Here is a 12,235-nt window from a genome sequence, read left to right on the forward strand (position 1 = left end):
TATGTACTAAATCAGTGGAAGGAAGCATTATACTTTTACGGAAGAACTAACCTAAAGCAAGTTACCAAAGCTACCACAAATAGGAATCCACCTTGCCACTTAAAATTATAAAACTTGAAAAACAAACAGAAGAGATGCAGAGTTAGTCCTTTCAGGGTATTTCTTGCTGAATCACAGTGTTAATGCGCAGGTGTCAAAAGCAACAAAGAACTTAATGGACCATCCAAAGAGCTTTGTCTCTAGATACTAAATGAAGCACCTTTTAAGATCCCAGTACATAAAGGAAGGCCCCATAGGTTGGAATAAGACTGAAAGAAATGCAATTAGGAAAACAGTTTGATTACACAGGAATACTTTTATCACCTTGCCCTTGGAAAATTCAATACAGGGTGGATGAGTCAACAAAGCTCTGAGATTTCAATAGCCGCCTCCCCATCCACCCCCCCCCCCCACACCCTTCCTTACAAAATCTAGAAAAAAATCTTCGATCGGAAGTAAAAGAATGTGTTAATAAAACAGTTTAAAAGAAATTTAAAGAAGGCTACACTAAATTAGTTGGGACTAGATTTACCCCAACAAAATTTATTGGATTCTGAAAAGTAAAAAAGAATAATAGGCAAAAATAATTCCTTTAAATTTGTTTATATTTTTAAAAACCAATAAAAAAAATTGGAGTTTCTTTTTAGTAATGTACCAGAAGCAAGTGTAAGGAAATATAGCTTTTGAATGGTGACCTCAGAACTTAGTATAGGTTGAACTTCTAAAATTTCATGAAAGTTCATGATACCATCTATATGTTTTGTTAGTCTTTAAAGTGCTACCATTCTATTTGTTGTTTTCTAAAATCTGTGACTCTCTTAGTCCAGCAACATCCAGGGATCAGCAGGACCATGAATATTGTTGCACTAGAGACCCCATCAGGCAAGATTCAGAAGCACAGCCCAGGCTGGACCCAACCCCAGCGGGGTCAGTATGGTGGAGAGCACAGCCCCAGCCAGAGCTGGAGACAGAGGCTCCAGGAGATGGGAACGCAGCCCCGACTGGGGCTGACGCAATGGGAAGCATAGCCTCAGTCAGGGCTGGTGTGATGCAGGAGTGTAGTCCCGGCCAGGGGCTGCCAGCTGGGAGCTTAGTCCCGGCTGGGGCTGGTGTCAGCTGGGCACACAGCCCGGGGCCAGCACTGTGCGGTGCGTTGGGGAGGGTGCAGCCCTTTCCGGGGCTTGAGGCAGCGGGGTCGGTCCCTGTCTGGGGCTGACATGCTGGGGGGACACAGCCCCAGCCAAGTCTAGCACGGTGTGGGGCTGAAGGCAGCAGCAGGGAGCGCAGCCCCACCTGGAAGCAGAGCCTACAGCCAGGTAAGAAGCCTTTACCTCCCCTCATCTGGCAAATTCCATTGTTCAGGACCACTCAGGTCCCAAGCAGTTGAGGCCCAATCAGTGCCAAGTAGAGTGAAATAATTACTTCTCATGTGCTGCTTATAATACTTCTCCTAAAACATCCCAGAATGACATTTGCTACTTTTTTAAAAAACAGTGTTTCATAGTTGACTCATATTAAGTTTGTGATCTACTATGTCCCCCAGGTTGCTTTCTGCCATACTCTTTCCCACACAGTGATTTCCTATTTTGTATGTATGCAATTGATTATTCCTTCCTAAGTGTAGTACTTTGCATATGTCTTTATTGAATTTCATTTATTTACTTCAGACCATATCTCCAGTTTGTCCACATCATTTAGAATCGTTATCCTATCCTTCAAAGCACTTGCAACACCTCTCATCTGCAAACTTAATCAGATTTTCTGTGCCATTATCTAATCACTGACCGCACTGAACAGAACTATAGCAAGAAATGGTTTCCTGAGAGAGACTGATTGTTAACCACTGATTACTACTCTCTGGGAACAGTTTTCCAACCAGTTATGCACTCACTGGACAGTAGCCCCATCTAGGCTGCATTTCCTTAATTTGTTTATGAGAAGGTCATGCGAGACAGTATCAAAAGCTTTACTAAAGTCAAAATATACCATATCTATCTCTTCCCATCTATCCACAAGGCTTGTTACCCTTTCAAAGAAAGCTATTAGGTTGGTTTGACAGGACTTGTTCTGACAAATCCATGCTGACTTTTACTTATCTTATTATCTTCCAGATTTTTGCAAATTGATTGCTTAATTATTTGCTCCATTATCTGTCTTGGTACTGAAGTTAAACTGACTGATCTAATTCCTGAGGTTGCCCTTATTCCCCTTTTTTTCTAGATTGTCAGTATATTTTCCCTTTCCAGTCTTCTGGAATCTCTCCTGTCTTCCATCACTTTTTGAAGATAAAACAAAATACAGGACTATGTAGCACTTTAAAGACTAACAAGATGGTTTATTAGATGATGAGCTTTCGTGGGCCAGACCCACTTCTTCTTGTTAGTCTTTAAAGTGCTACATAGTCCTGTATTTTGTTTCAGCTACACCAGACTCACACGACTACATTTCTATCACTATTTTTGAAGATATTCGCTAATGGCTCAGATATCTCTACAGGAATATACAAGTGCTGTTTAGTTATTAGTTCTGCTCAGAAATGTGGTTAGAGACTAAGATTCTTTTAAGGTTTACATTTATAATTTCCTGAATAGACATAAAAGCATGAGTAAATGGAAAAGTAAATACTTTCCAATAATTTTTCAGGAATCTAGTAGCTGCCTAGAAAAGAGTAATTTTTCGTGTACAGTACTGTACACACAACTATTATCCTGTTTGAGAAAACACAAATTCAATAGCTGCTTGGAAGAAAACAAACTGTTAAGATAATGTTACTATACCTCTGATGGCAAAGAAGAATAATTAAATATGAAACACTAAAAAGTAGAAATATTGGAAGATATATATAAACCACATACATAAAAATGTCCAATATGCTATCTTTCCCAGTGAAATAGAAATACCGGCATCTCAATTTGTGACCTTTAAATTAAAAGTTTATTTGGTAATTTAAAGACAAGTAATTAAATTAAATTGTGCAAACATATATTAGATCAATCTGCACAAATTATAAATTCAGTGATGCATTAGGACTGTATTCAATGCAATGAAAACATTATCAGTTACTCTCACTGCTACTAATGCTCATAATGCTCATGCTCATAAGTGAAATGTGTTGTAAAATCAGGCAGAATGGGCTGAATAGAGGCTATCGTAGACTTGTAGAATGAATAAGCATTCCTTAATTAGCCCATCAGGTTAAGTGCAAGCATTAATGGGCCTTTCCTAAAGTCTAGCATGACATCTCTCTCCAAACATGGCCAAGAAGAAAGTTCCATTAGCAATATTAATATAAGCTTAGTTGATCATTTTCATTCAATTAACTTCTTTCAATTAAATAGATAGCTTGACAAAAGCAGTGATAAAAGACCTGAAGGGACAGCTGATGACTCGAACTGAACATTAGTGTGCGAGAGGTCACCAGTATTAAACGGACTGTAAATCTAGCATTCAATTTGGAAAATGCATTTCTTCTGCTCCCTCTCTTTTAATGAGCAATTTTAGCTGACTAGATGTGTTTGCTGCAGAAATTTCATAGCAAGTCGAGTACTTTTTTTTTTTTTTTTTTTTGCAAGTTATGTTCTTAGATTTTTGCCTGCCAACATTTTCGGCTTCGCTTAATTCACACCTTCAGTCTCCATGGGTAAAGCTGACTAGGAACATATTGCCAGTTATTTAAGAATAAACATACATTTCGGACCAGTGTTCCCTCTAAGCCATGTGGCAGTACAGCTTCAAAGGAGATTAATCAGCCCTGCCCAGTCAGAGGCTCAGGGCTCTGTGAATGGAGCTGACTGAGCGGGGCTGTTTAATCACCTGTGTAGCTATGCTACCACACATCTTAGGCTATGTCTACACTCACGGCTTCTTGCGCGAGTAATATGCAAATGAGGCTAAGGTGAGCGCCGGCCCCGGGAGCGCTGCAGATTGGCCGCCCGTGCTCTGGGGGGGGGGGCGCCGGCCCCGGGCATGTGGTGGGGGGCGCCGGCCCCGGGCTCACGGCGCTGGGGGGTGGGGTGCCGGCCCCGGGCACGTGGCACGTGGCACTTGGGGGGTGGGGCGCCAGCCCCGGGCTCGCGGTGCTTGGGGGGGGGGGCTGCCGGCCCCGGGCTCGTGGCACTTGGGGGGGGGGCCGCCCACAGGCACGCGGCGATGGGGGGGCCCGCCCCCGCCCCGCGGCGCGCAAGTGTCCCCGCCTTCTGGCGCCCAGCGGGCGAACGGCCACACCCCCGGCACCCCGCAACCTCCAGTGGTTGGGGATCACTGCACCAAAGGGACAGGGATGGAAGAGAGACAATTGCCAGGAGGCCAAGCTCAGACAATGAGGAAAAGGGCAGGAGGGGAGAGGAGGTGTCAGTGGGAGGGGGACAGGGTGATGCTGGGAGGGGAGAGGGTAAGAGCATTGGGGGCTAGAGGGGTGATGGGAGGTGCTGGGAGAAGGCTTGAAAGAAGGGGTGGGTACGAAGAAGGCTGGGTTGCAGCAAGTCATGTGAGAGGGCAGAGGGACATGAGGGGAATGGGAGCAGAGGGTGGTGAGGGGTGGGCATCAGGGAAAAATGGAGCAAAGGGGGCAGGGGAAGTGAGGGAAGGGGGAGGCACCAGAAGGGTGCAGGGGTAAGAGAAGGTGCAGGTGCCAGGGGATTCTGGGCAGACACCTGCCCAGTGGAGGGACCACCATCAGAGGAGAGACGCAGGGCAGGTTTGTAGAGGGAGGTGTAAGAAAAGGGGATGAGGAGGGGTAGCTCACATGATCAGAGTGAGGCTACTGGAGAAGTGGGCACAGGGAAGAGAGAATGGCTGGTGGAGGGGGGCAGGTTGCAGGAGGGCTGAGGACAGTGACAAGAGCAGGAGTCAGGACAGCAGAGGAGGGTGAGGAGTCAGGGGACAGCAGGCACCAGGGGAGCTGACATGGCAGCAGAGGGAAAAGGTAGAGGTTTAAAAATATTTATTAATAATTTGGGTGGCACATCCAAACAATCCACATGAACTCAATACTGGTGCACAACACAAAATTCATTTTGCTCATGTGAGGAAACTCTTAGGCTATGTCTACACTGGTTGTTTCTTGTGCAAGAACACATCCACTCTGCCATGTGCGAGCTGTGCTTTTGCACAAGAGCATCTATGGCAGTGTGGACACTCTCTTGTCCAAGAAAGTGCCGATGGTCATTTTAGCCATAGGGCTTTCTTGCTCAAGCAATTCATGTTGCCTATCTACACTGGCCTCTTGCGCAAGAATAGTTGCTCAAAAGGGCTTATTCCTGAGTGGGAGCATCGTAGTTCTTGTGGAAGAAGCCCTGATTTCATACATGAGAACGTTAGTGTACTTGCGCAAGAACACACGGCCAGTGTAGACAGGCAGCAAATTTTTGCACAAGAGCGGCCGCTTTGGCGCAAGATCGTGCCAGTGTAGACACAGCGAAGGGGAGGGAGGAAGGCAGGGGCAGGGAATCAGCACTGGCTCAGCATGTCTACATGGTTTGGGGGAAGGTGCAGGGAAATTGAGCTCAGCTTGGTTGCAGAGTGGGGAGGTCTGGGGAGCTGGGCTGGGCGGTGGGGTGGGGTGTCTGTGTGGTGCTCAGAGCTCAGTTTGACTGCAGAAGGAGGGAGGTGCCGGGAACCGGGGCTAGACTCAAGGGGAGGGAGAGACAGGGAATCGGCGCTTGGCTCAGCAGTTTTGTGGGGCTTGGAGGAGGTGCAGGGAAACGGGGGATCAGCTGTGCTGTGGGGGAGGTATGCAGTGAACCAGTGCAGGGCTCAGCTGGGCTGAGGTGGATGGGGGAGGGCATACAGAACAGACGGGCAGCTCAGCTGGGCTGTGAGGGGCTGCAGGGAACTGGTGCTGCACTCCCTTCAATTGTGAGGGATGGTTTTGGGGGAAGTGCAGGGAACCAGCAGGGGTGGGCAGCTTAGTTCGGTTGCAGGGGATAGAGGTGCAAAGAAGCCTAGTGGGGAAGGAGGGGGGGACCAGGAGCCCTGAAACGATCTCCCCTGGTCCAAAAATTCCTCATCTGGGACCAGTCAGGTTTAGAGGGTGCCAGATCAGGGAGGTCCAACTCCTACCCAAGTCTTCTCCTCACACCCTCCCTCGTAGCCAGACACCCTACATCCAGCCTGCTTCTGCACCCTACCTATCTGGTCTGCACCCTACCCAGACCTTGTCCCCTTCCGCCCCCCAGCTCCCTCCCAGATCCTGCACCCCATCCCTATCCCGCTCCTTGGCAGCCCTGCCATCCGCCCTGGCCCCAGCACCATGCCTCACACCCCAGGACTCAGCACCACCCTGGCCCTGGCCCCAGCCCCCTACCATCCACGCTAGCACCCAGCAACACCCTGTTCCTTGTCCCAGCACCCTGCCAGTCACCCTGTGCCCAGCAGGACCATGTCCCTGACCCCAGCACCCTGCCACCTGCCTGTCCCAGCACCTTGCCCCAGCACCCTGCCACCTGAGCCAGCATCCTTCCACCCAGCAGCACCCAGTCCCCAGCACCCACTAGCACTCTGTCCCCTACCCCCACCAGCACATTTGGGACCACATTAGTGAGGCTTGGGGGTTTTTGGAGGAGCTTTTTTTTGTTTTTTGCATGTCACTTGTGTGGCCCCAACTGACTTTTCTGTGGGTCAGTGACCTTTGACTCAAAACAGGTTCCTCACCCCTCTCACATATAAAGACAATGCTAAACCTTTTGAGTTTGACATAATATTTTATTTAAAAATGAAGCCAGGCCAACAAGCCCCCAGTTGGGTTCAAACCCCCATTTCACTGCAACATCATAACACTCCTGCACCATCTGACCCCAAATCTGAGCCTATCATACACTGGAACCCCCGTCCTGAGCCTCTGATATCCCCACACTCCTGCATCCCCACATCCTCAGTCTTCTGCCACAACGTTCCTCCACCATCCACACATCACAAATCTGTGTCCTGAGCCCATCATACTCACAACCTTATTGCCCTGAGTCCCTCACATATCCAGCCAAACTCCTGCACCCTCATATCCACAAGCCCTGGCTTGCTCAGCACCCCAACCTTCCACCTGAACCCAACACTCCCCAGCCTAGAGCCCCCTCCCTGAGTCAACAGCCCTTTCTCCTGCATCCAAATTCCCTCCCAGAGCTTGTACTTCTCACCCCTTCCCACACCCAAATCCCTCATTCCCACCCCACATCTCACTCACTAGGTTGAGACAAGTATAAGGGCTAGGTATAGCAAGTGATGGAGAGGAGGGGAACAGAGCGGATGAGGCCTCACAGAAAGGAGATGGGGGGGTCTTGGGTCATGAATTGGTGGGTCCCTCTCTCCTCCACCGCCCCCCTCCTTTTTTTTTTGCTTGACAAACCTAGGGGTTCCTTGAAATTTTGGAAAGCTGAAAAGGGTTTCTCAGCCAAATAAAATTGGGAAACACTGATCTAGAGTATTCCCTGACAGATGTGTGTCTAATGTGCTCTTAAAAATCTCCAGTGATGAAGATTTCACAACCTCCCTAGGCAATTTATTCCAGTGCTTAACCATCCTGACAAAGGATGTCCACCTAATGTCTAACTTAAACTCACTTGCTTCTTGTCCTATCCACAATAACTATGGAGAATAGTTTGTCTCCCCACACCTTGTAATAACCTTTTAAGTACTGGAAATTGTTACGTACTCACTCAGTCGTCTCTTCTATAGGCTAAAACTCAGGGGTTTTGGGTCACGTTTTCTAGATCTTTAATCTTTGTTGTTGCTACTCTCAAAATTGTCTCCAATTTGTCCACATCTTTCCTGAAATGTGGTACTCAAAACTGGACGCAATAATCCACTTGAGGTCTAATCATTGTGGAGTAGAACAGAATTATTTTTTGTACTCAAGTACAACATTCCTAGGAATACATCCCAAAATTAGGTTTGCTTTTTTGCAACAATGTTACAATGCTGATTCATATTTACCTTGTGACTCACTATGACCCCCCCCCCCCCCCCCCACGGATCCCTTTTCGCAGTACTCCTTCCTCAGCAGTCATTTCCCATTTTGTATGTGAGCAAATCCACTGGTGTTAATAGAACTTTTCACATGCTTAAAATTAGTCACATCCTGCTGAATTGGGTCTCAATTAATATTCATTCTATACCAATTCCTGCACAAGTCAATTAAAATATGAAAAACTCAAGTCATGTACAAGAAAAAAGGCTACAATTATGTAATTTACAGTCACCAAAATGACGCTGTCTATTATTCGGTGTACTCTTAAATGCAGTATTCACATTAAAGCAAATGTTATTTCCAAATTCCACATTTCCTAAAAATAATCTCAGAAATAGAAACAAAATTGTGAAACAAATTGCAGCTAAATACTGTTATGGTAAAAGTGTCAGTAGAAATAGGTCTCAAAGTGTTCCTTGCTAATCTGTAACTGAAAAAACGATATCCTATACCTTAAATAGTTGAATCCATCGTTTCTGTTCTGTTTGTATACATTGTTGCATTTCTGTATTTGTTGTAACTCCAACACTTCTAAATGCTGCAATATATTCCTCACGAACTTCTGGCTTTGTTTCTGGATATGCCAACTTGATAATTCCTAAACATGCATCTCGAAGGCAGCGTGATAATATTACCAACTCTTCTAGTGTAAAAGGCATCATTGATGATTGTCTTTGACCTACAACTACATAAAGTACAAGGTTACATTTTTTAAATAAAATTTCTAATCCATTTTTCTATATTTATACAATTATTCTTTTACTCTGTGTGAAAACAATAATAGTTACACAATAAAGAGGAACTGTACAAAGGAAACAAAAGTTACAAAACTTAAAAAGTTGGCAAAAATTCATGAAACTATCGTATTATTATTACAATAGTAATAATACAATTAAAATGAAATGTGAATGGCTTTAAATTACAATGAAATGGATATTGACATGCTCACTTAACTTTTCTACTACATACTTAATGTTCAAATAACAGCCTGCAGACACAATCCTCATGGTCCTCTCTCATGCACAATTCCTACTGAAATCAAAAGGAATTTCAAGACCAGAAGGTCTGTTAGATTAGAGAATGAGAGAATGTTTGAAGCTCTTACCTTCTCTGGGATCACCAAAGAATTCATTATCATGTATAGAAATAAGTGAATGACTAAACAGAGAACTAAAAAGGTAGAAGAGTGGAATGATCCGACTGGAGTCTTCTAAAGACATTGGAGATCCTCTTGATATTACTTGAAGCAGTGGGACCAGAGACCTTAACATATAAAAATCAAAATACAAAGTCACTGATTAAATATTTACTTTAAAAAATGCTTTAAGTTTCAGTAACTTAATCAAAATATTATTGACTAGCACAGAAGTTGGTCAGATAAATGATACTACCTCACCCTCTTTGTCTTTTGAATAACCTGACAGAGAGGGTGAGGTAGTATCATTTATCTGACCAACTTCTGTTGGTGATAGAGACAAGCTTTCAAGTTTTCAGAGCTCTTTGCTTCAGATATGGGAAAGGAACTCAGTCTCCCAGCTAACAAGAAGTCTAAAGTTAAAATGTTGCAGTGGCACAACCACTGTGCTTCAGTGCAGACACTAGTATGCCAAGAAAGAGAGCTTCTCCCACTAGGATCTTTAATTCACCTCAGCAAGGGGTGATAGCTACATCAACAGATGTCTTCCTGTCAATATAGCACTGTTTACACAGGAAGTTAGGTTAGTCTCACTCATCATTTAGGGGTGCGGGTTTTTCACACCCTAAGACCAATGTGAGTTTATAGTGTAAATCTAACCTCCATACAAGGAAGAAAAGAATGTTTAGCATAAGGAGTCAACATGTAAGACAATTTAAGACGAAGTGGGCAGTTAACCCATTTACAGTTATAAAACAAAAGAAGGATAGTGCATACATCTACTATATGTGTTTTTATTGAGTGCATGTTTTTTATTGTCTAACAAAATTATGAACAACAAGGAGTCAAGTGGCATCTTGAAGACTAACAATTTTATTATGGCGTAAGTTTTCATGAGTTGCAACTCACTTCACCAGATGAAGTAAGTAAAAGAAAAAGAAACAGATAGAAGGGATACAGAAATGGGAGTGTTACATCAAAGCTAATACAATCAGATTGGATGTTGATAAAAAGGTGAGAATATCTAAAGTGGAAAATTATTTATTGTAATGAGAGACCCTAGGCCAGGGGCAGGCAAATTATGGCCAATGGGCTGGATTTGGCCTCTCAAGCCATCAGATCTGGCTCACAGGAGCTTCAGTCATATTCCCTGCATGCTCTGCCTTCACATACTGCTCAGAGCAGATCTCTGAACTCTGCAAGTCCAGTGAGAGAGAGGTTTTGAGTACTGCCTCCGCTCCCAGCAGAATCTTGCAACTCCCACAAGCAGGTTTCCCTTATTTCCCTTATGTTTTATGGTAATTAAATGCATCTCTACAATAGGCACAGAGGAAACATCAACATGCAGCATGACTCTGGAGAAGGGACTGGGTACACAGAATAATGAAATATTGAGAATTTAAGTACTACACTGCAATTGAAAGCAGATGCAAACTGAAATAAAGCAATTAAATGATTAGAAAAGATAAGTTTGTAATTAATTGTTAAGCAGAATGTTTCAACACTGAGTATAAATGTGTAACTATCAAATACACAGGGGTGCATATTTAGGTCGAGAAAGTGCCATGTGGCATCTCTACATGTTACTTAAATAACTTGAAGGTGCTTCCTGCTCAAAAATCATCACTGCATCTTAGGTCGAAGAATCTCAGAGCACAAAGACAAAGGTGTTTCTGGCAAATAACCTCTGAGGTCAAAGCTAACTGATGAGATTATCACTTTACTTTCTAGAACAGGAAGTAACTTAAATTTATCATAATGAAATGTAACCAGCTATTCAAATATTAAATTAAATGAAGAAAAAAAAAAAAAGAAAAAGAAACCAAGCAAGTCAAACTGCTGAACGGCAAAATATTTTAAACAATGTATTAACACTTCTGGTCCCTGCTTTTCATCCTGTTCTCCCTCTCCTTTTGTGTCATTTTCTTCCCTCTTATCTCTTTCTTTCTGCCTTTCCATAATGATAGCTCCCCAAGGCTAAAATATTTGACTTACATTTTGTTTCACAGATTAATTGAAATGTGGGACTGGAGTTCTCTCAATGTAAACACAAACATATTACAGTCATTCTGGGTACAAAAGCACAACAGATTTTTCAGGACTCATTTGGTGAGTGGGAGAGAAGGATAAGAACAAGATTTTTGGAGTGAGAGTAAAGAGCCAAACATTTCCTCACAACTGTTCACAAGCGTATGTCTCTTTCCTTTCTTTAATTTACTCCTTGGGAAATTTAGGATTTTTTTCTGCTGTAGCTGAAGAGAATGAATAAAACTAGAGAAGAAAAATGTTAGTCTCAGCAGTGGTTTGAATTTTCAAAAAATAGCTACTAAACTTTTGTAACTATGGGTTGAACCTCTCTAGTCTGGCACCCTCAGGACCTGACCAGTGCTGAACCAGAGAATTTGCCAAACCATGGGAGGTCAATTTTGTCTAACAGCATTACCAACACTTTCACTACTTACTGGGTTCTTAGAAGATATTTAGAAGTACATTAGAGATAAATAACAGCACAGAACACTGAAAGCCAGGACAGGTGGCTGGAAATAAATTTTATGGAACCACAGGAAACTTGGCCATAACCATAAGAAGTGGACATCTGGCTAACTAAAATCATGCCAGACCAAGGTGCACTCTGATGGTACTCATGGAGAGGCCCACATTATGTAGTTCTAACAAGCATTGTAGAATGCGTGATACGCCCATATGGAGCAGTTCATTGTTGGGAGCTGTACACCAGGCCCTGAACCTCTTCCATTTTTGACCATATGTCTTTCTTGTTGCATATTTGTGAGGACAAACTATACTGCTTCTGGGAAGGTCCTTTCCATGGGATTCAACCAACAATCATCCACACCTGGAGGTGTAACTTGTGGATGGCTGGATGGGGAATTCAACTGTTTCATTGTGTCAGCAAAGCCCTGACTGGTGGGAATCAATGTGGTGACCAAATGCTCATAGGTACAGGTACCACATTTGCTTGGGCCAGTTGGGCGCTATGAGTATTGCTCTGGCCCTGTCTTGCTTGGTCCTGAGGATCACTCACTGTATCAGTGGAAGAGGTGGGAACGTGTATGCCAGGTGTGCGTTCCTTTCTATACTGA

The 12,235-nt window shown here is 44.0% G+C and overlaps 1 protein-coding gene across 1 annotated transcript in view; it reads right to left on the reverse strand.

The window, feature by feature from the left end:
- The window catches only part of UBE3C (ubiquitin protein ligase E3C), a 178,711-nt gene that overhangs the window by 94,662 nt on the left and 71,814 nt on the right, over window positions 1-12,235 (reverse strand). Inside the window, exons 12-13 of the mRNA XM_075922749.2 lie at window positions 9,105-9,262; window positions 8,452-8,684 (exon numbers count right to left, since the gene is read on the reverse strand). Coding sequence (XP_075778864.1) covers window positions 8,452-8,684; window positions 9,105-9,262 — 391 coding nt within the window. The remainder of the gene's footprint in view (window positions 1-8,451; window positions 8,685-9,104; window positions 9,263-12,235) is intronic.

The sequence above is a fragment of the Pelodiscus sinensis genome, chromosome 2 (genome assembly GCF_052426305.1).
Source record: "Pelodiscus sinensis isolate ZL-2025 chromosome 2, ASM5242630v1, whole genome shotgun sequence".
Classification (NCBI taxonomy): Eukaryota; Metazoa; Chordata; order Testudines; family Trionychidae; genus Pelodiscus; species Pelodiscus sinensis.